Here is a 27,892-nt window from a genome sequence, read left to right as displayed (position 1 = left end):
CTAGGGGTCTGAATGTGAATGTAAACCCTAGCTTCCTCATTTCTCACCCGGTCTGCAAAAGCAGTGTGAGTGAGGGCACTTCTCTTTTGAAAATGGATAACCGCTGTGCTGAAGTGAACAGACACTTTACACAACTGGTCAAAGTTCCTCTGTACAGTTTCCCAAATACTATATTATTGCCTTGCAATTACACTAGGAAAATTGAGTCTCAGACTCACCTGACTTTTAGTTGACAGATTTTTCTTCAGCACACAGAAGTCCTATGCTCAATGAAGCTTGCAGCTTGAAATGCTTATGCACAGCAAAAAAAAAAAAATCTGCAGCTGAATAAATGGAAAAGAGTACATGAGGATTATGGATCAGTGAAATCACAGCCTTTGGACATACCTTAACTTAACTACTTTAAAATTTATTTTGTGTGTATCCTAAATCTGAGGCAATTTTCTATAAGTCTTCCTGTTTTCACCTACTTGATTTAGGAATAGATTTGGCATTTTTCCTGTGACTTTTGGGTCACTGCTGCGAGGCAATATATTTTAAAGAGTAGGGTATATATTTTGTATGACATGTAACATGCTGACTTGGTTTGTAAACACGGTTATTATTCATTTTACTACTGCACTCCTTTCTTGGTCAGTTGTTCAGTTCAGCAGTTTGTAGCATCAGAAAAACAGTACAGTCTCACTTCTGGTTCTGAGTGCTGATGAAAATGGATGAACTAAGGTAAAGAATATGCTCACATCTGTGCTCCATTCTGGGGAAATGGGGGGACAGGGAGTCCATGAGAGGAATACACTGTGGTTTGTTTTCCACATCGTAATATCAGCTTCCAGAACATTGAAGAAAGTAGGGGGACACTGAGTTTTGGTGGATTGCATGTGGCTGTCTGATTTACAGAATTAAAATCTCTTAATAATGTAAACGTTATCTTCAAATGATTTGGCTGTCAAAGAGAAAGAGGGATATCTATACACAGATCATGTATACTGGGAAAAAAGATATGAGATGAAGAAAAGAAGATAGGTCTCTTTATCAAGATGAGTTCCAGCCCTGGCTTTGCCATTAACTCATTCGATAATAAAGGCTGAGTCCTTTAAGATAACTGCTTCAGTTATCTTGTTTTTAAAGCTAAAGCATTAATAGATTTTAACACAATCAAGGTTTTAATAAACCATCAAGTCTAATGTTAAAATTCTTATTCTGTTTTGATAATGAGAGATCACAATAATATTTGCTGATTTGTTATCCATATCACCCTCAGTCAGACCATGGTGAACATGCTATCCTGAGTGTTGCCTATATAGGAACTGGCTCAATTGGTAGAGCTTTCCTGGAAAGCTTTGTTTATGACACAAGGCACTGAAGTTGTCTATCATCTGTTTTCCCATGGAAATGTGCCTAAATTCATAGTGATTTCCATACTTTTTTAAGTAACTGTTGAGAAATAACTGTGTGCTCTCTGTGAAGGTCATGGAGACTGCTTTCAGTTCTACCATTAATGCATAGTTTAAATTCACTCATGAAATTATAGTAGATTTGACTTTAAAAGTAAAAACACTGGTTCTAAGCAGATGAAAAGGAAATCAACGTTAGAAATCAACCAAAGCTCCTGATCCCTGTTTCTAGTTGGTTATGTGAAAAGGGCAAACCAAGCCTGCTTAGCTCAGTCAAATAAATATGTGAATTTTCTTCTCTATCGCCTATGACAGATAACTTTGCGTTTGGAGGCCTCTGGTGATGCCTTTTTATTACTTATCCTCTTCTGGGGATCTTCTACTCTACACTGTCACCTTCCAAAGACAAGCTATTTTTGGCTGCTTACTGCATAGCCCAGACTTGTCTCAAGCTTGTGATTTTCCTGCGTCTACATCCTGTGTTCATATCCCATGGCTGCCATTGCATGCAGCCTGACAAAGCCATCAAATCCAGAACAGCAACAACAGAAAACAAAAATCAAAGAAAAACAAGACCTTTATATTTTTTTTCAAAACTGCCAAGTTATTCTTTCTAAACTCATTTTTGAGGTTATGGATAGCTTATTAAGACAGTAAACTTGTAATATATATTTATCACACAACAGTTATTTTCTTATTCTTATTTTAATATAATCAGTCATTATGATATTATCAGTTTCTCCACATAATTTGGGTGCTATTAAATATAAACATTTATAACTTAAAGTTAAAATATAGTTGTTTTCAAAGTACATAATTACTGAAAATTTAATACACTTTGAGAAAGGAAGTTGCTACTATTTAAAAGCACAAAGATAAAAAATTATATATTTTAGATTTAATGTGAAATATAAATTATAATAAATGAATCAAGCTTTGAAACTATCATGTTTTTTGTTTTTAAATTTTTTTTAGATATATTTCTTTACTTACATTTCAAACATTATTCCCCTTCGGTTTCCTATTCATAATCCCCATTCCCTACCCTCCTTCTCATATGGGTATTCCCCATACATCCCCTTATTGCCCTGAACTGGGGTCTAACTGGCAAAGACCAAGGAAGCCCACTCACTGGTGCCTTACTAGGCTATTCATTTGCTACCTGGAGGTTGGGCTCAGGGTCCAGTCCATGTACAGTCTTTGGTAGTGGTTTTAGTCCTGGGAGCTCTGGTTGGTTGGCATTGTTGTTCTTATGGGGTTGCAAGCTCCTTCAACTCTTTCAATACTTTCTCTAATTCCCCCCAAGGGGGTCCAATTCTCAGTTCGGTGGTTTGCTGCTAGCATTAACCTCCATATTACACATGCTCTGGATGTTAGGAGACACATCAAAAAACAAAAACAAGAAAAACAAGACCTTTAATCATTTTTATCTTCACTACTATTCCTACTTTCTTAGTTTTTTTAAAAGAATTTATTGAGACTCTCCTGTGTTTCTAGAATCTTGTTTCATAAATGACAGAGGCAAAAAAAATTATTGGCAGTATTTATTAAGACTCTATTGGTGATAAACCCTGTCCCACTGAATTTTACTTGAGAGATCTCATGCAATCTTAATGATGGTTTCTACAAGTGGAAACTAGCACGCCATTTGCTCTCCAGCTATCATTCACGCACTCTCCTCCCAATGGCTGGACCCTTCTGAACACGTATAATGCAATATGATTGCTGTCAGGTAATCCTGCTTGTAACTCAGATGACGTTGTCTCCCTTTGTGTTCTTTTCTTTCAGTCTTTTACCATGTTTATTTCTCATATTTATATATACCTCTTTATAACTTTTCCTCTTGACTTTCTAAATAAAATTTTATGTATGGCCATCTATTCCACTTAAAAGTATAATGTATAACAAATCCCTGTAGTATTTTCACTTTATTAGGAGATTTCCGGAAACACAGTACTTATAAGAACTGGATATGTAATAGGTACTTCAGAAAAGTTGGCAAACCTGAGCAGGGGATCACTAGATAAAGTGCAATGCAGGAATATGTGGTGTAGTCATTGGTGTTCATACTCTCCCCACATAGAAGCAATCTACAAGCATGATAGGGGTGCATATGAGGCAGCTTTGTGAAGAAATTCTACTTCTAAAAATGGCTAGGCTCACAACCAGTGGGCAGCTGATTCTCCTTCCTCATGCATTTTCTAAGAAGTGAGACAACTGCAGTCAGGAGAACCTCTCAGAAGACTGCTGACAGAGGAAGAGATAGATGCTTCCCTCCAATAATGCTGGGAGTTTGACTAGAGACTGTGGGATTTTTCTAGGATAACTCATGAAAGTTGAGAGCACCTTGTGACCAGGGAGTGACTTGTGAGGCCTGCCAGTGGCATTCCTATCTTCTCTCACTCTTTTCCAAGGCTGCCAGGTCAAGTGAGATGTTAGATGGTAAAAGGACAGCTACATACCCTACCTTGCAACCACTTATGGATAGATGTAACTATTTGCTCATTTCCTTTTGCCTCTGGCAACACATTTTGGTGTCTCATTTTGTATAGCTGCTAAAAATTTCCTAGTCCTCCGTGCTACGCATGATCACTATTTTATATTTTTTCAGGCATGAATGAATTAATCATCCCTGTTATCACAGCATCTGCAGAGGATCTGATTAAGAGCTTCTATCAGCACTGGATAAAACAGTAGGTATTAAACTTTTATCTTGACTTTTGGTCAACATCACCTTTCCCCCAAGGTTACATCTTTTTCCCCAGATTAACTTGGCGGCATTAGCTACCTGCTGCTTCTTTTGCTGTTCTATATAGTAATCTACTATGAAGCTACAAGGTTTTAACAGTGAAACGATGTAGCCTCACATCACAGGAAAATATTTGTTTTCTAGAGGATTTGGTAAATTGTGTTATTTTAATTTTCCCTTTGTGGTTATACTAGAGCCTAGAAAAAAACCTATAATTCATAATTATACTACTTTTAATTGCTATATAGATATTGTGTCCATCTTTAATATTTCTGATATTATAACACATTGCATTGTAATATTGCTTACATTTATTGCTGGTGTTTTAAGCCTCTTAATTCAAAGGGGAGTCTTGTCATTTCATTCTAGTCCTCTCCCTATTTTTGTGAGCTGTTCATTTCATAGTTTTCAAAAAGAAACTAGAATATCAGGTTACCTAGCCTTTGCATTTGAAATTAAATATATGTAATGGTTATATAAACATTTTAAACATTAGATGTTATCTATTATCTATGACATAATATATAATATATAGTTATATATTATAATGTATGTTGTACATTATATGTTATATAATATATATTGTACATTGTATGTTATACATTATAACTTTATATATTATAGTTTATATTATACTATACATTATACATTGTATATGTTATGTGATATGTCACATATATATCACATGTCATATGTTATATGTCATATATCATCATACGCCATGTATCATACATCATACCACATACCATATATCATATATCATATATTGTATGTCATGTATCATATATCACATATCACATACCATATATCATATATCATATGTCACATACCATATATCATATACCATGTATCATGTATCATATATCATGTCATATGTAGTATGTCATATGTTGTATGTCTTATATCATATATTATATATATATATATTAGGTGTGTGTGTATGTGTGTGTGTGTGAGTGTGTGTATCTCACCAACCATAAGCTGTACTCTCTACATAAATACAATAAATAGAATAATAGTGGTATAGTGATAAAGGACATGACTTTTTCTAAGATGGAAAATTATAATGAGTACCAGAAAGTTGCATAAATATTACGCAAGTGACCCATTGTTCAACAAGTCTCCAGCTGGAGACATATTAGAATGGTGCAGTTTTCAGAATGAGAAATACAGGCACTTTTTTTCTTTTCTTATTCTAGAGGTATCTTTTCAGAATTATATTACTCAAGCACCAACATAGATATATAATCACTGTTAGGAGATATGATATGTCTAGTGCTTGTTTTAAACTTAAAACCATGAAAAGTAATAGGTATTTTTTTAAATAGAAGGACTCCCTCAGGAAAGAGGGGGGACCAGAAAGATTAACAGGCATTGAGACTAACCAAAATTTGGTATACACATGTATGCATGAAATAGCCACAGAGTAAAAAGTGAAAAAATAAATCATGAGCAAAATAACTGCATATAGAAATTAAACATGTTGTACTCTGCTGCTGATATGCCATAATGGAACAAATTATATTTTTAACCAGGAGGTTAGGTGTTGAATAACCACTTTTACTACCATAGTATGCATGTCTTCTGCATGTGAATATTTGGATTTAATGAAATCACTATGTATTTATTTTTGGACATCTGGAAGCCATGTTCAAGTTACTGGACCCATTCTTTCTAGTTGCATATTATCCTAAAAAGAGAAATATCTTTATCTTGAAAGATCTTTCATATTTATTTATTTATTTATTTATTTATGTATTTATTTTTACTTATTCTTTACATCCTTATCACTGACCCCCTCAGGGTTATCTCCTCCCCCAATCCTTCCTACATCCTCCCTCCCATTATCTTCTAAGTGGGCGGTGCCTCCTAGTTATCCTCCACCTGGTACTTCAAGCATCTCCAAGGCTAGGCACATCCTTTGAGAGGTTTTCTAATACATTAAGAATGAATATAACAAAAGACCGGGAAAATAAAATCAGACACCTGTCCATAGTGGTACTACTTCTATATTACCAAAACATGGCATGTAATAGAATATCCTATGCAATAAATGGCAGGCATCGATCATCAAATTAGCCATCTATGTTCTCAAAAGAAATACTATATGTCTATTGAAAGTATCAATGGATCAAATGGATAATCTTTGTATTTTTGAGGCAATATGAAATTCACTTAAATAGTGAGAAATTCAAATAGTCCTTTGATAATATTATACAGTGTGTTTTTATCATATTCAAACTTTCAACTCTTCCCTGACTTACTCCCCTTCCTTACATACCCATCTTTATGTCCAGAAAAACCTCCACCCTTCAAGATAAATTTGTGCTTACCAGATATGCTTGACTCTGTGGTGTTTCACTGCAAAGTGGTCAACTTACCGTGGACTACATTCTTAGAAAAAAAAATCTTCCTTTTTTCTTCCAGAAGCTAGCAATTGCCTATAATTCTATAGCTTCTGGTGGGATCGTGTGCCTAGCACCCCTCGAGATGCCAGAATTTGATCTAAGGCTAGCATAGGTTTTGTGGTGAAAGAACTGTTAAGTGTTTGTGTGCAGCTGCCCTGTTGTGTCTAGAAGATAATGTATGTTGTAATCAACCACTCCAGGCACTTATCCTCTTTCCTCCGACACTTCCACAATGATTGCTGAGCCTCTGGATGGAAATTTGTGATATATAAATTTCCATTATGGAACTAAAAATTCTACAATCTGTTATTCTATGGTTGTTGGACAGTTTCAGATCTCTGTGTTAGTCATCATCTCCAAATAAAAGCTTCTCTTGTGATGGTTAGGAAATGCATTAATCTATGGGTCATTAGGAATGAGTTTAACATATTACAAGCACAAACATTTATTCTCTTAAAACTTGTAGGCTCATAGGGCCTATGATTTATATAGCTATAGGATCATGACCTGATAATAGTGACAGGTATATGTGTTTCATGTCACAGGGTAGACCCCAAGTCCAATCAGAAAGTTGGTGGTTGCTCCCATGATGTTTGTACTTACATTTCATCAGTGAGCATGTCCTCCCCAACCAATCATTATTGTAGTTCACAGGGTTCACAACTGGGTAAGACTGATTATTACTTTTCTGTCTGATAGCTTGTGTAGTACCATCTAGCACCATGAAAGCTATCCAGTAGAGGTGAAGGTTCCACTTTAGTACCAGCTTGTTATTTCCATGTTCTATATGATATCTTCAACAATATTTTCTTAACTTTAAGCTCTAGAGTGTAACCAAAAACAATAGCAAATGGATTGTAATTTTGGTGGTCTATTAGACACCAGTGTCCAATAACTATCCGATAGATAGATAGATAGATAGATAGATAGATAGATAGATAGATAGATAGATAGATAGATAGATAGATCTCTTTTACCCACTTATAGCAATTCATTCTATCTCTCCTCTCTGGAAAGCCTTTTTCCATAATCCCTTAATAAAAGGTAGTTCTAGTGAAACACCCGTATCTAAAAGAAAACACTTATTTGTCTTTCTAGGTAAAGAAAGACACCTCACTCAGAATGATTTTTGGAGCTCCATCCATACACTTGGTGTTTCCCAATTTTATATTTCTTAATATATGAATAACAGTTAACGATGTAAATATACCATAGGTTTATTATCCTTCCATCAGTTGATAGACCTCCAGACTGTTTCCATCTGATGGCTATTGTAAATAGAGCAGCAATTAACACAGACAAGCATCTCTACAGTAGAACATGGAGTTTTTTGGGTATATGCCTAAGAATTGTATAGATGAATTATGTATAGATCTATTTTTAGCTTTTTGAGGAATCTTCACACCGATTCCTATGGTGGCTATACAAGTTTGCAATCGCATCACTGTGAATAAGTATTCTTCCTTTCCCCACATCTGGATCAGTATTTGTCCTTTTTTCCATTAATCTATTTGTTCACTTTACATCCCAATATCAGTGCTCCCTCTCCTCCAACACCTCCCGAAAAGCTCCTCCACCACCACCCCTGCCCTTCTCCTCTGAGAAGGAGAGGGCCCTCCCTGGGTATCTCTCTACCCTAGCACACCAAGTCCCTGCAGGACTAGGTGCATCCTCTAGGCAAGGCAAGTTGGCCCAATTAGGGGATCTGGATCCACAAGCAGGCAACAGATTCAGGGACAGCGCCCCACTTCAGTTGTTGGGGGACCAGCATGAAGACCAAGCAGCACATTTCCTACATACATCCAGGAGGCCTGTGTGCAGCCCATGCTCACTCTTTGGTTGATAGTTCAGTCTCTAGGAACCCTAAAAGGCTCAGGTGAGTTGACTCTGTTGGTCTTCCTGTGGAGTCCCTGTCCTCCTGGAGTTCCTTAATCTTTCTCCCAACTTTAACATAAGACTCCAGAGCTCCATCTAATGTTTGGCTGTGGGTCTCTACATCTGTTCCCATTGGCTGCTGGGTGGAGCCTCTTAGAGTAGAATTATGCTAGAATCCTGTCTGTAAGCTTAACAGAATGCTGTTAATAGTGTCAGAGATTGGTTCTTGTCCATAGGATTGGTATAAATTTCAGTCAGTCACTTCTTGGCTTTTCCACTGTCTCTGTCCCATCTTTGTCTATGCAAAGGTTTTTGGGTAGATTTGTGAACACTGGAAGTCCTGCCTGGCTATAGGAGGTTCCCTTTTCAGTTTTCATATCCCTGACTGCTAGGAGTCTCAGCTAGGAGTCCCATGACCCTCATAGGCTCCTGGGGCCTCCCCACATCCAATCAGAAATCTTGAGTACATCCTAGAGATACCCCCTATCCCCACCCACAACAATTTTTCCATTCTCTACCCTGCTCTCCTATCCTGATTCCCCTGCCCCATTCCTTCCTCATCCCCTCTCCTACCCAGTTCCCCCTCTCCCTCCACCTTTGATATCTCTGTTATTTCCCCTTCTAAGAAATATTCAAGCATCTTCCTCTGGGGTCTCCTTTTTATTTGTCTTCTTTGCATCTGTGGATTGTAGTCTGTTTATCTGATACTTTATGGCTAATATCCCTTATAAGTGAGTACATACTGTGCATGTCCTTTTGGGTCTGGGTTACCTCACTCACGATGACATTTTGCAGTTTCATCCATTTGCCTATGAAATTCATTATGTCCTTGTTTTTAATAGCTGAATAATATTCCATCATGTGAATGAACCACATTTTCTGTATCCATTCTTCAGTTGTGGGGCATCGGGGCTGGTTCTAGTTTCTAGCTATTATGAATAAAAGCTGCTATGAACATAGTGGAGCAATTGTCCTTGTGGGATTGATGCAGCATCTTTTGGGTATGTGCCCAGGAGTGGTATAGCTGGGTCTTGAGGTAGAACTATTCTCAATTTTCTGAGAAACTGCCAAATTGATTTCCAGAGTGGTTGTACAAATTTGTGCTCCTACCAACAATGAAGGAGTGTTTCTTCATTTTTTTTTATTTAGTTTTAGCCTTAGTCATCCTGACTATGGTGAAGTGAAAATTCAAAGTACTTTTAACTTGCAGTTTCCTAATGACTAAGGGTTTTGAACATTTTTAAAATGTTTCTTAGCCTTTTGTGTTTCATCTTTTTGAACTCTTTATTTAGTTCTATAATGCAATTTTTAATTTGGGTTATTTGTTTTCTTTTTTGGGGGGGGGTTCTTTGTATATTAGAGATACTAACACTGTTGATTTTATAACTCGTAAGATATTTCCCATTCTATTAGACTGCCCCATCACTTACATGGGGGCACACTTTTCTGTACAGCCATTTCTTTTGTTTCATTAAGTCCTAATTATTAATTTTTGTCTTAATGCTTGTGTTCTCATGATCCTGCCTTTTTCTACGCCTATCTGGACAACCTCTTTAAGTAAAATGCCCAATTAACAATGATAATTCCATCTATCTTCACCAAACTAGATTCCCACTTGCAGCCACCTACACCCATGCCAGTGGCAAGTACCAGATTTCTTATCAAGGCAGACACTTGACTACTACAGTCAACTACATTCATTTCCACTACAGGAGGATCTCTCTCTTCAGGGAGGCTCATTAGACCTATACCAGTAATTCCGCTTGCCTCTATGATCTTCCTTTTTCTTAATTGATAGACATGAAAATCACTAATCAATGCAGAGCTTCTTGCTTAAGAAACAGAATAGTCAAGAAATATTATAAAAACTGAATAGAAACCAAATAAAATAATCTAACAGCCAAAAGACTCTTTTTATCTTTAATTGTTTTTTACTGTCCAGTCCTTATCCCCCTCCAGTTCTGCCCTCTGACTGTTCCTCATCCCATTAATCCTCTCCCATCTTCAGGAGGATGTCCCCACAACACTCCCACACCCCACCAAACTTCCCCACTTCTTGAGGCCTCATGTCTCTCAAGAGTTAGGTACATATTCTCTCAATGAAGCCAAACAAGGCTGTCCTTTGCTGTATATGTGTCAGAGGCTGTGGACCAGCTAGTGTCTGCTGCCTGGTTAGTTATGCAGTGTCTGAGAGATCTTGGGTACCCAGGTTAGTTGAGACTGTTGGTCTTCCTGTGGAGTTGTCCTTCTCCTCAACTTCTTACAGCTTTTCTCTAGTTCAACCACAGGGGTTCTCAACTTCCTTCCATTGGTTGGGTATAAGTATCTTCATTTGTCTCATAAGCTGCTTGTTGGGCCTCTGAGAGGACAGCCGTGCTAGCCTCATATCTGTAATTATACCATAGAATCAGTAATAGTGTCAGGTCTTGGAGCCTCCCTTCAGATGGGTTCCAATTTGGGCCAGTCTCTAGACCTCCTTTTCTTCAATTTATTCTCCATTTTTGTCCCTCCATTTTTTTTAGACAACAATCCTGGGTCAGAGTTTTCGACTGTGGGATGGCAACCCTATCCCTCCACTCAATGCCCTGGTTTCCAACTGGAGGTAGTTTCTACAAGTTCCCTCCCCACTGTTGGGCAGTTTATCTATAGTCTTTCTCCATTTGAGTCCTGAGATTCTCTTACCTCCCAGGTCTCTGTTACATTCTAGAGGGTCCCCCCACCTCCCACTTCCCAAGGTTGCATATTTCTATTCATTATGTTGGCACTCAGGGCTTTACTCCTCTTCCCACCCCCACCCCACCCCTATTACCCAATACCTAATCATATTCCCCTTTTCCCACCCCCTCCCCTCTCCCACCCAGGTCCCTCCCTCTGCTCTTTATGATTGCTTTTTCTCCCACACAGGTAGGATTGATAATAAGAAACCATTTTTTTTATGTGTCACTAAGGTTTATTATACACGAGAACCACTGGGGAGTCTTAATAGTGGCCACCCTAGAGATTACACAAGACACTAGCTAAGAAGCAAGGTAACAGAAACACTGATGGGGACCACCACATGATTAAGGCTGGGATTTTAGCAGCGCTCAGGTAGTCAGTTCTAGCTTTGGAAGTCTAAGAAAGCAGTGACATGGAAAGGACAAACATTGGGCTGGCCTTGAGCTACCTCTATGACATCAGAGACAGGAAGACTCTAAGCAGTTGGTAGTTCCAAGGATCTCCAGCTCATGCTTTACATGGTCACGGGTTGACTGTGACACCCCTACCATTGAACTTGGCCAGCTTGCATGCCTACAGCTGCTCAGCAACAGAGCTGATCTGGTTCACTTTGAACAGGAGGCAGTTGTAAGATTTCTTGCCCACAGTTTTGGCAACTGCCTAGTGTTGGCTACTGTGAGATCATTTCCAACCACTTGGATGCCTGCATTAGTTATGAATTTCTGCCAAGCTTCCCAGTTGTCCCCATCAAAGTTTGCTTCTATGGACATCACTGGATATTCCTGGATGAAGGACTTATACTGGTCAGCCAGCTAGTCAGGTATGATGTGCTAGAGTTCTCAGAAGACTCAAGTCATTCTTGCCAGATCTGTAGATTTCAGAGGTAGCTATATCCATTCTAATGACAGCCTGGTCAGTGTAGCTAGCTGTCTTTAGCAGCTCTAGTCTTTCTTCAGGATCTTAGGTACAAATGCACTCACATCACCCACATTGGTTTATCTTCATTCTTCTAATATCTCTTGATGACATTCTTCATGTTGTGGTAAATCTCTGTTCCAGTGAGCATTGCTTCCCAGAAATAGGATACCCCATAGGGAGGATCATGAACTGTTGCATGGCCAGCTTGTTGTCAGCATGAGAACCATGATTGATCACATTGAAAGCTGGGACCAGCACGATAACTTCCATGTTGCCAGCTAAGTCAGTGATGTGATGGTAAATGGGCACCCAGTTTTCCATGGCAGTGACATTCCAGACAGCCAAGGACACTTCCGGAATGTCATTTGCATCAAATTTAGATTTATTTTCAGTGCACTCCATCTTAATCATCATTTTGTCTTTCTCTTTGAGATACTCTTCCATGTGTAATGCTTCTTATCCTCCTAGAGCTCTATAACCTCATAGACACCAGTGGAGGCATCACTGGGCACAGCAGCTCAGAAGAGAACCATAGAGGTGTAGAGATAAACCTTAACAGTGGGATTGCCAACAAAGTCAAAGCTTTCTCTGGCATGGATCTAGAGAATAGATATGGTGGATTTCTGGCCATTGGATTGTCAAGCAGGAAAGAAACAGAGGCTTCTGCAGACAATGAAGAGAATGTTAAGGAGAGACGTGAGTTCCTGAACTGCTCTCAAAAAACTATTTTTTAATGGGGAGTTAGATGAAATTCATGACAGGAGAAAATAAAAGTTATTCATACAAAATCAGATACTCATGGTATCAGTGGTCTTCTTTATGGGGCTTTCAAGGGAGAGGAGTTAGAATGCTTTACTCTTAAGTGTTAAAAGTAAATAACGGAACAGGATGGATAAAACTGGGATGAGATAATGGAGCAAGGAGTATAAGGAGGGATATATAACAATATGGAAGAGAAATGTTACCATTTTAGATAAATTTAGGGTTGATAAATCTTTTAAATATTCTTAGGGATGCTATCTGTTTTAATTTTATGTAATCAATCAGTAATGCTTATATAAATGATGACTAGAAAGATGTAGAAATAAATTAATGCATCAGGGACCAATTATAGAAGAAATAGATGCACTTGGCTACTGTTCATTGTAAAATTGAAAGATAGCCAATTTCTTAGGTATGGAATTAAATGGTCATGACATAATCATTGGAATGATAAACCCAATTATCTATCTATGTATCTAATATTTTCCTCCCCTAATATATACCTAAGTCAATAAGTATATTGATGTAAAATGTTAGAAAGTAAACAGAAATTTTAATGAACTTGACTTAAATGAGCCTCAAAAATGTGACATCATCTACCTAGTTTTCATTCTAGTGAGATAGGTATCTAAAATTGGCTAAATATTTCTAATAGACTTCACTGAAAACACTTTTTATTTTTTGTTACATATTTCAGTTGAATAATCTCTTTTTTCCTTAGCTTTCCATAACTTGTATTTAAGGATAGAAGACAATAAATTTATAAACAGGAGATAAGTGCCAAAATTATGTATAAACTCACCCTAACCCAGATTAAAATTCACAGGCTTACTGTGGTGTCTGGGAATTCAGAGGGACAATGGTGTAGAGTTAAATATTTAACCTACAGAAAAACTGAAATAAGTAAGTAAACATTTGAACTAATAAAAATATGTAATCAAAATATGTGTCCTAGCATACTTTGTACTAGGATAATCTTGCATAGTAGAAGCCTGGGACACCAATAAGAGATCAGATTGAAAAAAAGAATAATGTTTTTAGTGTTACATCTTCAGGTCTTTGTAGTGTAGTTTCAGGAGATATTTTAACTTGAACCTGATTAGAAAAAACAGCTAGAGATATATGTCAGTCTAAAATAAGAAAGTTGTGTTATTTAACAAAACAAAAGGGAAATAGGACTAACTAACACACAGGTCAAAATGTTGTCAACAGGGATAAAAATATGAGTATTGGTTCACTTCTGAAATCCTTCTGGGTATTACTGGATATGTTATGCTTCAAAAATATAAAAAAGTCCATTTGCCAATGAGAGTTCCTTATTGTCTTGCTGTTCATCTTTGGTAGGAGAGGCCCTTAGTTATTTTAGCCAATTTGAACTTGGACTAGAAGTTCTTTCTATAAATACATCTGCAAAAGATTGGAAAGAAGACCTTTTCTAGATTTCTTAGATATTTTTAATTCAACAAGACTTCATAAAAATAATTTGTAATGTATCTTGTTTTAAAGCCAAACCAAAATAGCAAACCATACTGCCTTGACAATCCTCTCCTTAATTACCAGGGCCAATTCGTGTTAGATACCAAAATAATGAGTTAACTAAAGTGCCACAATCAATGCCACTTATTGAAAAAAGTATTTAGTAAGAGAGCATTATTCAATGCATAAGTACATAAAATTCTAGTCAAATATTGCTTTTGCATCAAATTCTAAGATCTGGCCTGAATCCAAGCAGGAATTGTGATGAGATCTATGATCCTTAAAAAACTTCATCTCTGACCTAACAGAGAGAAAAATTCCAATGTCTTTGAATCCAGTAACCAAAAGATCAATTGTGGGAAGAAAAGAGAAAGTCATTTGTAAAGGACTCATCTGACATAGCTTATCACTAATGGATCATTTGTCGGATGCCTTTATATAAAAATATATCAAAATTTCAGTGAAGATCTATAGTTTTATTTGGTAGATGATATTTTTTTATCTTGCTGTACTAATTACAGACCAGGAGTGGGATGGTATCAAAGTGAGTATGTCATTACCTGAGTATTGGAAAATCTCGGGTTTTCTTCTTCTTACTTTGGTATCTTTCTTTGGAGATGAATTCAGAGTAGTAGGTCATAATTTTGTTTGACTCATTTTACCAGATTATAAATAAAGAAGGGTTGTCAGGGAGTACATCAGAATGATTTACTATTCCATGCTTCTAATTAGCCAAGAGGAGGGTATTCCACACAAACTATTACTGGTGGAAGACCAATCAAGGAATCTACTCACCTTCACTGCCTTTTGAGACAGTCTATGTACCTGAGATTGTTCTCATACTCAGAACCTTTGTTTGTCTACTTCTGACTGCTAGAACCTTGGATAGTTAAGCCATACCCAGCTTCCCACATTTACCTGTCATGTCACCTAGTGGCAGGAAACTTAATCTGAGAACCAAGAGCTTATAAACAAACAAACAAACAAACAAACAAACAACAATCGTCATACTACTCAGGGAGCTGCCAGAGGAGTATAGGATCACAATACTGTCCCCTGGCATTTTGTCACCTCACAAAGGAGACTGAGGGTTTTACTTTATTTATTTATTTATTGTGATAAGCAACCATGACCAAATCAACTTATAAAAGAAATGATTTCCTATGGCTAGTAATTCCATAGAGTTAGAGCATGTGATGGCAGAGTATGTATGTATGACTGTAGAAAAAGCTGAGAGCTCACATCTTAAAACAGGAAACAGGAGGCTGGAGACCAAGTGTTCAAGCATATGAGCCTATGGGGGCCATTCACTGCTGGCTTATTTTCTGAAGTACTTTCAACTAGAGTCTGAATCATGGAAAACATGATAGAATATTAAGAAGTAACTAACTAGAATCCTTTTCTCTTGGAATATTAGAGAAGGCTTACCAACAAGATCCAGAAAATTACTTCCAGTCTAGCAGAAGGCAAAGCCGTGTCACTCGGGAAAACTTAAGCTCATTTAAAATGACAGCATTTGGTGTTATATAAAATTATTATCTGCTATTGAAAATACAAAATGATGAGATCTTCATATTTTAGATTAATTGTCATGATCTTGGGATATCATTTTCCCATGGAAATTTTAAGTGTTATTACTGAACAGTAAATATTTTGTTGTTGTCAGTGACATTTAATATTTTAAATCTTAAACCTTAAGTCATTTTCCATGAACATTCTGAAATGGCTGAAGACCTCAGTGTTTGTTTAGAGCAGTGGTTCTCAATCTTCCTAATGCTGCAACCCTTTAATACTGTTCCTCATGTTGTGATAATCCCAAACCACAAAATCATAAATATAATTTTGCTACTGTTATGAATAAAAATCTGAGTATCTGATATGCAACCCCTGTGAAAGTGTCCTTTGACCCCCAAAAGGGCTGCAACCTACACGTTGAGAAATACTGGCTTAGTGACTTCTCTATTATTCTTTGCTCTTAAAAACAAAATCCTTTAGGATTTGGATAATATGGAAGAAAGGAATCCAAAAATAAATGAACCACAGATATCAATGGAGGACAAAACCCAGTAAGCAAAAAGACTAGGCTGTGCTGCACTGATGTATTCAATGGGCTGAGTAGAAGAAGTTGTAAAAACCTTGAGACCTAGGTTTATTCTGAAACTCCCAGAAATGGTGAGCGTGTGGAGATATTGACATTCCTTTGAGAAAGTGGTCAGGTTTGAATTCGTCACTCTAGTTCCTAAAGGTGGGAGTCTGACATTTCCAGCCTAAATGTTTTCCAGGGAGCAGACATCTTATCCTTACAAAGAAGGAAGATTGAGCCCCAGTCAACAAATAGGAAATATTTTTATTTTTCTTTTACTAAAGGAAGGCTTTTGGTCCCTTAAAAATCACACCATGTAGGTAGCCACCTACACACAAATCATGGCCAATCCTCCGGTGAGGCCCCAGGGACTGGTTTTATTTTCCACTCCACCCTTGCTCTTTCTACCAGACCCCATAAGGTTGGTTTACTCCTTTACTTTCACAGGCTATTAATCCTGTGGAGCAGTGGATAGGGCACACACTCAAAGAGAAAATTTTGAGAAGGATGGCAAAAAAGTGAAAAGGGCCAGAAGGATGTGATTATCTTGGACGTTATTTTATTTTATGTAAGCTTGAAGCTCATAAATTCCTGTAAAAAAATCACCCCTTCTGTCCAAATGCTCACAAGTCTGGTCTGAGACACAAGGTGAACATTCAGAAAAGCTGAGGAAAATCCCCACAGCCGTGTCAGCACTGAGAACAGGAAATGCATGCAGTTTTCCCACTGCAATGTAACTTGTGATCGCCTCATCGCTGCTACCAAGTTAAAATATGCAAACTTAAATGTGTAAAATGGAACTTTGTAGAATAGTGGCTTGTCCTCTAAAAGAAAAGAGTTGGAATACAGAAGCACAGAATGGCAAATCTACAAGGCACTGTATAACTATATTTGGGCTAACTATTTTTAAATAGTTTCTCTACTAACTCAGAGTCCCATTTAAAAATGAGTTAATGCTTCAACTAGTGTTTTAATCTTGCATCCATATAAAAGTGCTTGAGTTCCATTAGGAGTAAACTCTAATTTAAACTACAGTCAACTAATGGAAGTTTATCTAATTGTGTACAAAAGATTGTAATATATGAGTGACATAAGTGGTTTTTACCATTAGATTATCATTTGCTTTAGATGCTCAATAAACATACTTGAGCTGGGCCTTGAACAATAGACCAAATATCAATAAATGTACATTGACTTGAAGTAGAGCAATTTAAATCAAATGATAGTCAAGAATATAGGAGAAAGAGAAGGAACAATTTTTAAACATCTTGACTCAAGACTTTATGTTATTGCTTTTTTATACTCAAAGTAATATCCCAAGTTTAGTGTAAATAACTTTTAAAAATTTAGATATCTTTCTTTTGACTTCGGGCAATTATTGTTCAATTCATCAGGAATATATACTTCAATCACACAATGTAGTTATCCTAGGGTTCAGAGTTTTATAGACTTGACTGAAAAAATAGGAAATAATAAAGATAGATTAGCAAAACAATGAGAAACTCTTAAAGAAAAACTGGCCATATCATTTTTATGGATAGAGGAGACAAGAATTCTGGCATTTGCTCAAGTATTGTTAGTGCTCACTACAGGTTTGAAAGGTCTTTGGGATTGTCCATCTTCAGTACAATTGATATGTACTACTCTCCTAAATATAAAGTAATTGCAAACTAGTATGTCTACGCCAACGGCAATGTGACTTGTCTTTATTCCCTGGCGTTGTGAGGCTGAGTGACCCTTTTCATGCTGTCTCCAAATAATTGAGAGTACTTCTATACCCAAGGAACAGGATACAGTGTCTGCTGGAGAGGAAACGGCCTTCAAACCTCAGCAGATACATTTAGACTCATCTAAATGAAGGATGGTAATGTTTATAATAACTCTGCCTGTATGCATCCTTTCTTTTTCATTAAGTTAAACTGTAGGAGTCTCACAGAAGAAGTTTCTCGAAATGGTAACCTGGTAGAAAACATTTCTTTATAATAAAAAAATAAAGTCTGGTGGAACATCTAGTAGGCCTGAAAATTTAGTGAATTCCCTAGGAGAAATAACCACAAAATACTTTCCCCAAAGTATTTGCTTACCACCATGTAGCAGTTACCAGACAGCTCTTCCAGGGAATTTGTGAGATATTTTACTTAAAAATTTTTCAGAAATCAAGACCTGGAGTGTTTGGTGCCTACTGATCAAAATTCTTAACAAATTGTTCTGCTCTCTTCACCCTAGGGTTTGTGATTGCTTATATATCAGCCTCACATAGTTTGCAAGTACTTGTGGGGGGTCTATTTTATCATAGCCTATTAGTAGGTATCTAGCTAGAACTCTAAAATAAAATTGACTTTTCAGCAAGCAATTGCCTGTAACTTGGGATTAGGTGTTTTGTTTGTTTGTTTGTGTTTGGTTTGTTTGTTTTTATTTGTTGTTTTCAAAATTCCATACCCCAAAATAGCATCTCTATTGATAGTACATCTCAAAGATTACAACTAAATGATTTGATTACCTTATATTTTATAATTTGCATTCTTAAAATGTAAACACACATTTTCATGGGGAGAGAGTCTTACAGTAGGACCTGATATATTCTCAGATAATAACATCTTAAGTCACACCAAAATGATACACAGAACTTTCCCTGATATTCACCTAGATAAGCAAGATTCACCCAGATAAGCAAAGACACAATATAGCTGAAACAAGCATTCTCATGAAACATTAGCGAAACTCAGCAAATCTTTATGTTGTATAAATACATACTAATTCTCTTCAATGGCTATAGGAAATATTTTCTGACCTACCTACACTGGAAACATAGTGATTTGGGGCCTTTGCATCCTTCCATTTCCTACCGCCCTCCCTTTTTTGAAAAGTCTGACATAGTACTTTAAATAAATCTCTCATAGCATAATTGTCCTCTGAGAGTCTCTACCTAGGAGCTGACTGAAACAGATGCAGATACCCACAGGCAAACACTGACAGAGGTCAAGGACCCTAATGGAAGAGTTGGGGAAGAATTGAAGGGCCCTGAAGGGGATGGGAACACCACAGGACTACCAACAGTGCCAACTGTCCTGGACCCTGGCAGCTCTCAGAGACTGACCCACCAACTGAAGAACACACATGGGCTGGACCCAGGCCCCGCACATACTTAGACATGCAGCCTCAGTCTCCATGTGGGCTCCCCAACAACTGAGCAGGCAATTCCCTAAAGCCAGCCTGACTGTGGTATCCATTTCCTAATAGGGATGCCTTGCCTGGTCTCAGTAGGAGAAGGTGCACCTAATCTGGAAGAGACTTGCGCAAGAGTGAAGGAATACCAGGGTGGGTTACCCTTTCAGAGGGTAAAGGGAGCGAAGATAGGGGAGTGTTTCTGTGAGGGAGGACCAAGAATGTGCAGTGTTTGGGATGTGAATAAATAAATAAATAAATAAATAAATAAATAAATAAATAAATAAATAAATAAATATTAAAAAATAAAATCAGGGTCTGTTCAGGTACCCATTAGAGTGTGGATTCAGTATGTTTTCAGGACTGACCTCTTCCCTGGGGAAGTTTATCTGTTCCACCCCCAACTTTTCTCAGTTGCCTTTAGTTCTCTATGTAGGGTTGAAGCTTTACAGGATTTTCTTCATCCAGTTTGCCATGTGCATTGATGTTGTCCTTGTTCAGCTCATGCTTGGGCGTTCACGTGGATGAGAATTTATAGGTATAGCTTCTGGCACTGCTAGCAGACACAGTCTCACAGCAACTTTTCCTGATCTTCTGCTTTAAATATCTCATCACCGTCTTCTATAGTGTTCCTGAGCCTTTTAAGTGTGGAAGTGTTTTGTGGATGGATACACGGGGACTAGGCTTGATGCCCTGCCTTGTTGGGACATGAATTTCATTAGATGTTCTGTCTGTTAAAAAGATGTTTCCTTAATGAGGGACGAAGACTATTCTTATTTATGAGTTTGATAGCAAATGTTTATAGATTTTTGTGCAGGACTATGCTGGTTTAGTAAGGTAGTAATTTTAGATTCTCCTCTAATGCATGGTTCCCCTATTACATGCTTTAATTATCTATAATCATATCTTTACACACTGTATAGTGACTTTCATTCCTTTCCACCACATTTTAATATTCGAGAAGCAAAAGGCAGCACACTTTTTTTCCACTATGTTCCCAGTACCAAGTATGATACCTGGAAAACTGTAAATGCTGAGTAAATATTGGCCCAGTAAATATTTGATGAATATACCAACTGAGGTTCTGAGAATATAAAGGACTGAAAGGAACACAAGACCAAGCCCATGACTTCAAGGAGTTTCCAAGTTAGTTGAGGTTGTGTATAATATGCAGCAGGACAGGAGTATAAACAATTATTGGAATATTTCAGGAAAACTCGGGTAAGTTAGAAAGCTAGAAATCAAGAAAGAAAGGGAGGGATAAAAAAGGAACAAAAGAAGGAAAGAAAAATGGAAAGAAAGAAGGAAGGAAGGAAAGAAGAAAGGAAAGAAGGATGGATTAGTGGGCAAATCAATGCTGCAGGCTAAGGCAGCATCACTATTGTTGCCATGTGTGAAAACTAGAAAGGTGATTTGAACAGTATGAATTCTGCTAAAATAGAGTATGTGGCCAGTTAGAAAAATATTAGACTATCTCTATGAAGGTACATGGCACTGTTATTAAGGTAACCATTGATTACCGTTCTATATAGCTTCTAATTTGTATATATACATCTTTGAAAAGTAAACCTAGAAAAAATAATGAAACCCTTATGTAGAATGGAGCAGAATAAAACTGGAGAAGAAAACTAATAAAGACATAAACTAGGGTAGAAAATGCAAAAATTAAAATGGGGTGGTAGTGAGAACGCCCTTGCAGAAAACAGTGATCTAACCTAAGTAATGTTTACTAGATATTAAATTTATTACTTATATTAGCAGTGTAAATTCCTATACTGACTCTCCACATTTGGCATAATGATTGTTGTCATTTTTAATATACATAAGCTCATGTTATATGGCATCTGTGTCTGACTTAATATTTTACACATTTCATATTTTATACATTTTTTTCCTCCAGATCAAGCAGTTTTGTTGCAAATGGCAGAATTTCTTTATTTTCAAAGGCTGAATAATAGTCTGTTTCATGCATGCACAATTGCTTATATATTCATTGTTGATGGCTACATAGTTTGATCCTGTATTTTGCTGGAAAGGAATGAAGGTGAAATGAACATGGGCGTGAAGCAGTTTTGTTAAAATACTGATTTCATTTCTTTTAGAAATATAACACAGAGGAGAGATATTGAATCATGTGATAGTTCTATTTTTTATAGTTCTATTTTTTTTTTCTGGAGCTGGGGACCGAACCCAGGGCCTTGCGCTTGCTAGGCAAGCGCTCTACCACTGAGCCAAATCCCCAACCCCTAGTTCTATTTTTAATATATGTATTATCCTTTCTTTATTATATATTTGTAGAAACTACAATCTTCTTTTTGTAGAGTGATATTAATATATACCCCCTCCAGTAAGGGTTCTCCACATCTTCATTACCACTTGCTTTCTTTTGAATTGTTGTAAAAGTTCTTTGTAATGGTTTGAGTGATATTTCATGGTAGTTTATAATTTTCATTTCTCTGGTGATTTGTGTTGTTTGCACCTCTTCATACACCTCTATTTTGCCATCTAAGTTTCTCTATCACTTAATTACAACCACCACATGTGAATGAATATATTTCGAAAATACTATTTATTTTCACAGTCGGTGTGTTTTGTTAATACCTCTTCAATATCCACACTATTTTTAACATTAGTATATAAGGCTATAATACTAAGTTTCTATATGTTTTTTATTTGAGAAATAACAAATATTTAACATCTTCAAGCTGAATGCCTTTGATGTAAAGCAAGACCCACATTTTTAGACAAAACATGATATTTTACTTACCAGGAGATTTACTTACCAGGCAAAATAACAACAATAATTCCTTCAAGGGCTGAATCATGCACACTTCAAACCACATGGAGTTGATAATCCAAAGCAGGATGTTTCATAATTCTCTTTTCATTTTTATTCTTCCCAAGTATCTTTAAAGTCAGTTAAATCCTTCTAGATTTCAGCAGCCTTGAGGCAGTGATCCAAGTCCCTAAGCTAAAATTTGTTTACCTCAGAAGAAGGGTCATGGGCCCAGCTGAGTCAGCCTTTGGGGGATTTGATTCTCTGTTCCAATGCTCTGCTCTCTTGTCTTGGATAATTAAGAGGTGACTAAATGGCCCATGTAAATGGAAATATTTAAAGAGAGGCTGGTTGCCCACTTATTTTCACAACATCTGGGAAGGATTTGAATCAAATCACTGGCCCCTAAATGATGCTTCAAGGACAAAAGCAATGCTGACTGTATCAGAGTCATATGGGAAGCTTTGTTAAAACAGAATTTTCTGGCATTACCTAAAACATGTTGAATCAAAATCTCTAGAGGAAACACCTGGAAAGCTATATTAATTTTTTGCGGTTGTTGTTTTAAAGAAAAAGTCTTCCTTACATGGATCTGAAGATCCCTTATGTTTGGGAAATAGTGGTGGAAATCAGAGTTTCCAAAGACTTAACTGAAATTAAATGTTAAAATACAGGTCCTGAGGGAGGGGCTGAGATTCTTCTGAATTTCTAATAAGCTCCCATATTTGTTGGCTTAGGCATTTTTTGTAACAAATTGCTGGATTATTTATCAAGTTCCTTCTAGTTTTACTTTTCTATACTTATAGAACAATGGTTTTCAACTTTCCTATTGCTGTGACCCTTTAATACAGTTCCTCATGTTGTGGTGACCCCCCAATCACAAAATTATTTTTGTTGCTACTTCATAACTGTAGTTTTACTACTGTTATGGATCATAATATAAATATCTGTGTTTTCTGGTGGTCTTAGACAAACCCTGTTAAAGGGTCATTTGACCTCCAAAGAGGATGTAACCCATGGGTTGAGAACTGCTGTGATAGAACCTGTAGCATATTAATCCTCACTCACAACAAAATTCTATTACATACATATGCTTTATTTTTATTTTGCCTATATACAGTGGATTTTGATCATACACAAATGCACAAACTCCATCCCACCTTCTCCAGGCCTCCCCCATATGGCTTCCTAATAACTTTGTCATCTACTGTTTTGTTTTTTAAATAATCCACAGAGTCCATTGCAATCTGCCCATATGTGCATGTGTTTGTAGCTTCCACTGGAGGGTGGGCGACCTCTCAGTGGTCATACCAACAAAGAAAAAAGATTTTCTATCCCCTTAGCAGTCATCAACTGCCAATAACTTCTCATTCAAGGACAAGGCCTTGTTCATACTGGAATTTTGATTCGATTAATCTTGAGCATGTAAACCCAGCTTCATGTAAATTCATGACTACAAAACAAATCTCAATCCAGATATAGGATACCTTCCATATGGGTTATTGTTAGAGTCTCCAGAGAAACACCCCCTCAAAGAACAACATAAGTCAGAATATTGCCACTGCTCATGGTCACCTACTGTAGTTAGATGATCAGACCTTATTGATGAAGATACCACATACTTTTGTGTATATATATATATATATATATATATATATATGAATGAATTATTTTTAAATTGACTTGGAAACTTCTTCCTTGTTAGTAAGCTTTTATTCTGTCAGGTATGGTACTACTAGGCCTCTGGAAGAAAAAGACATTAAATAGTCTTCTCCACGCTGAAATACTAACCTGGGGGCGGGGCGCAGGAGACATGCACTCCTGTGCAGTAGTAGCACAAACATTGGGAAGATAAACAGCTACATTCTGGTTGGGTTTAAGGTCTGTTTCACAGAAGGAAATTCATGAGTGACACTGTAAACCTTACCGAAAGCCTATGGCTAGAAAGGCCAATCAGCCTTAGAAGGGACTCAACTGTGTTTTTTCGCTAAAACATGACCATGTTAAAATACCTTCTAAATATTTGTTTGTACCCACAGATCTGTGATGCTCTCAACTTGGTTAGAAAAGCATTCTTTTGCAGTAGGAAGAAATTAATGCAGAGACTCATAACTGACCAAAATGCAAAGACTAAGTGACTGTGACTTCTTAGCCCTAAGCAAGATATTTATATCACTCAAACAATGAGGCTCAGGGAATATCCTTGAAAGGGAGGATAAAGGATGTTAGAGGGAGGATTTTTGTGAAACATTATCTTCTGGATGGTGTGGCCATTAAACACTAGTTTTTCTTACTTAAAATGCCAGACATAATAAGCTTATTTTCTTTTATTTGCAGGCTTGTATTTTATTCTCTCTCTCATGTTCTTCTTCAATGTATATCTGAAAAAGTCTCAGAAAAAAAGAACCACCAAAGTAAGGCATCTTCGGATCGTGGCAGAGCCACCCTGCACTGAAGCAAACCTTTCTTCTGTGTGATCCAGACTTCTCTCCCTCTAAAGAACATAAAATGTCCTTCCAAACACCTGTACAGTGATGACTATCATATGGGAATTTGAAAAGCTGAAGTATGACATAGTTATGAATCAAGTGAGAAATATCCAATTTCCATGATGTCCTGGAATGCCTTACCACAAAATAAACAAGAGGAGAAAATTTGAACAACTTTTCATGTGTGCTTGCACAATGGCGTTCTGTAATTGTGTATACAAATCTGACGCATAAATACAGCCATTTTTTTTAAAGCTCCCAAATCATATGTAGAGGCTAACAATTGTGGCAAAAGGTTGTTTTATACTCTGTCTTTCTGACCCACTGACTTGTGGACAGTACAGAAGTTACTTGTGGATTTAGATTCTGAATGACCAGTAGGCAAAGACAATTTCTCTGGAAATAATCATGACTGATAATTTTACATGTAACAAGACAGATGGAGACAATCCAGATTTCCGGTACTTCATTTATGCAGTGACGTACACTGTGATTCTTGTGCCAGGTCTCATAGGGAACATATTAGCTTTGTGGGTATTTTATGGCTATATGAAAGAAACCAAAAGGGCTGTGGTATTTATGATAAACCTAGCCATCGCTGACTTATTACAGATTCTCTCTTTGCCACTGAGAATCTTTTACTACTTGAACCACGACTGGCCATTTGGTCCTGGTCTCTGCATGTTTTGTTTCTACCTGAAATATGTTAACATGTATGCCAGCATCTACTTCTTGGTCTGCATCAGTGTGCGAAGGTTTTGGTTTCTTATGTACCCCTTTCGCTTCAATGACTGCAAGCAGAAATATGACTTGTATATCAGTATTGTTGGCTGGCTGATCATCTGCCTTGCCTGCCTACTCTTTCCTCTCCTCAGAACCAATGATGATACCCCAGGTAACAGAACCAAATGCTTTGTGGATCTTCCTATCAGGAATGTCAATCTGGCCCAATCTGTTGCCATGATAACTATTGGAGAGGTGGTTGGGTTTATTACTCCTCTTATGATTGTTCTATACTGTACCTGGAAGACAGCTTTGTCATTACAAGATAAATATCCCATTTCTCAGCATCTTGGAGAGAAAAAGAAAGCCCTGAGGATGATTCTGACCTGTGCAGCGGTGTTTCTAATTTGCTTTGCACCTTATCACTTCAGCTTCCCTTTAGATTTCCTAGTTAAGTCCAATGAAATCAAAAGCTGCTTAGCCAGAAGAGTGATTCTAATATTTCATTCTGTGGCCCTGTGTCTGGCAAGTCTGAACTCCTGCCTTGACCCAGTTATATATTATTTCACCACTAATGAGTTCAGAAGACGTCTTTCAAGACAAGAACTGCCTGATAGCATCCAACTCCAAACAAAATCATATAAAATTGTGAATAACCATGGCGCCTCTCCCACGGCAGCTGAACTGTGCTAAATAAAACCCGAAACTGAACGTGGCCTTGAATGCCACATCCCCATCAAGACAGTCTTCACAGAAAATATTCATAACCTTTCAGTGTGCTCTATATTACGTACATGGAGAATGCACATACTTATGACAATACCTGTTTAGAATATTATGATATTATGTTTCATTTTCATTGCTGGTGACATGTCCGTGCAGTAATGCCAGACCAGGTCTTTGAGACTTAAGTGGTAAAATTGTTGTTTTTTTTTTTTTTTTTTTTTTTTCCGGAGCTGGGGACTGAACCTAGGGCCTTGCGCTTGCTAGGGCAAGCGCCTACCACTGAGCTAAATCCCAACCCCAGTGGTAAAGTTTTGATAACGCTTGTGCACATATGCTCTGAGCTAGACTCATCAGCTTTATCTGTGAATCTAAGTCCCAAAGAGATTACTATCTCAAGCCCAGTTTAAGTACTGAGTTTTTTACCTCGGATGCTGAATCTCTATTTAAAAGGTGTGCAATGGTCAATTTGTAGTAGTGATCACAGTTTGCATTCCAAAAACATATTTGGTTGTGCTTCATTAAAGTGAGGTGGGGAATACTTTATGTACACATAATGTTACAAAAATAGGGTTATTTTTATCTCCCACATGTGATTCCATTAAAGGATTTGAAACTCCAATGCTTGATTTCTTCAGTTAGGCAATGTGAAACATCATCTGTCACGTTAGTTGTTGAATGAAATTCTGAAATCAGGATTGGGTACACTTAAACTAAGAACAACATCCATAACACACAATAATCCTCTGCAATTGTATAAAATGCTACATTGAATATTCCCAAGGCAGGTAGTTTTCTACAGTTAACCCAGCATGACTCAGTTGCCCTTTATGCTTTAGAGAAAGGAAAGAGGTGCCAACCACAAGGCTCTCTGAAACTAGTTCCAAAGAACACCTTCAGAAATGTATGAACCTGTCTAGGAGAGGGATAGTTTTTCATCATAACTTAGAATTACATTGAAGAAATCTGAGGGGTTGGGGATTTGGCTCAGTGGTAGAGTGCTTGCCTAGGAAGGCAAGGCCCTGGGTTCAGTCCCCAGTCGAAAAAAAAAAAAGAATTAAAAAAAAAAAGAAATCTGACAGGTTATTACTGAAATAAACAGTGTGCCAATTAGTCACTAAGCTTGGGCAGAGTGAAAATATGAACCAAAGTGAAGCATAAGTCTTAAAATTACTATTGTCCTTCATAAATTCCCCAAGGTAAATGGGCATCTACAAAAGCCAGAGTAAGACACAAAGACACTGGTCTTCTTAAGTCTACATTTTTTAGATAGGTTATATGATTATTATGATTACTAAGCATATACCGATTACCTCTCAAAAACTGTTGAAAGCAATTCTTTCACCTTTTGAGAAGAGCGTAGATGATTCCAATAGCCTTACACATTCCTTACAAAAACTTTGTCTACTACCTGTTTGGTACTACTGAGCAGGAAGAACTCTGGTATGTGACAGTAATGTGGCAGTACTGGAATATTCTGAAGCATGATATACATTGTAAATAAGATTACTTTAAAAAAATCCTTCAATAGAGAATGGGGAGAAAACACTCTTCTTTACATTGAGCAAATACAGAAATCAACAAGACATATATGTATATATGCATACAGTGCAGTTTTAGGTATATAAGTTAA

General features: G+C 37.1%; 1 protein-coding gene and 1 pseudogene across 1 annotated transcript; one reads left to right on the top strand and one right to left on the bottom strand.

The window, feature by feature from the left end:
• Window positions 1-11,666: 11,666 nt before the first annotated feature.
• LOC116887954 lies at window positions 11,667-12,670 on the bottom strand (annotated as a pseudogene).
• Window positions 12,671-25,221: 12,551 nt separating this feature from the next.
• Window positions 25,222-26,266, top strand: Gpr174 (G protein-coupled receptor 174). The gene has a single exon (XM_032889605.1). It carries the CDS (start codon window positions 25,222-25,224, stop codon window positions 26,227-26,229), a length of 1,008 nt encoding a protein of 335 aa, XP_032745496.1. The 3' UTR covers window positions 26,230-26,266.
• The last annotated feature ends 1,626 nt before the right edge of the window (window positions 26,267-27,892 follow it).

This window comes from Rattus rattus, chromosome X (assembly GCF_011064425.1).
Source record: "Rattus rattus isolate New Zealand chromosome X, Rrattus_CSIRO_v1, whole genome shotgun sequence".
NCBI lineage: Eukaryota > Metazoa > Chordata > Mammalia > Rodentia > Muridae > Rattus > Rattus rattus.
The sequence above is the reverse complement of the archived record's forward strand: the minus strand, read 5'-3'. Positions and strand labels throughout refer to the sequence as shown.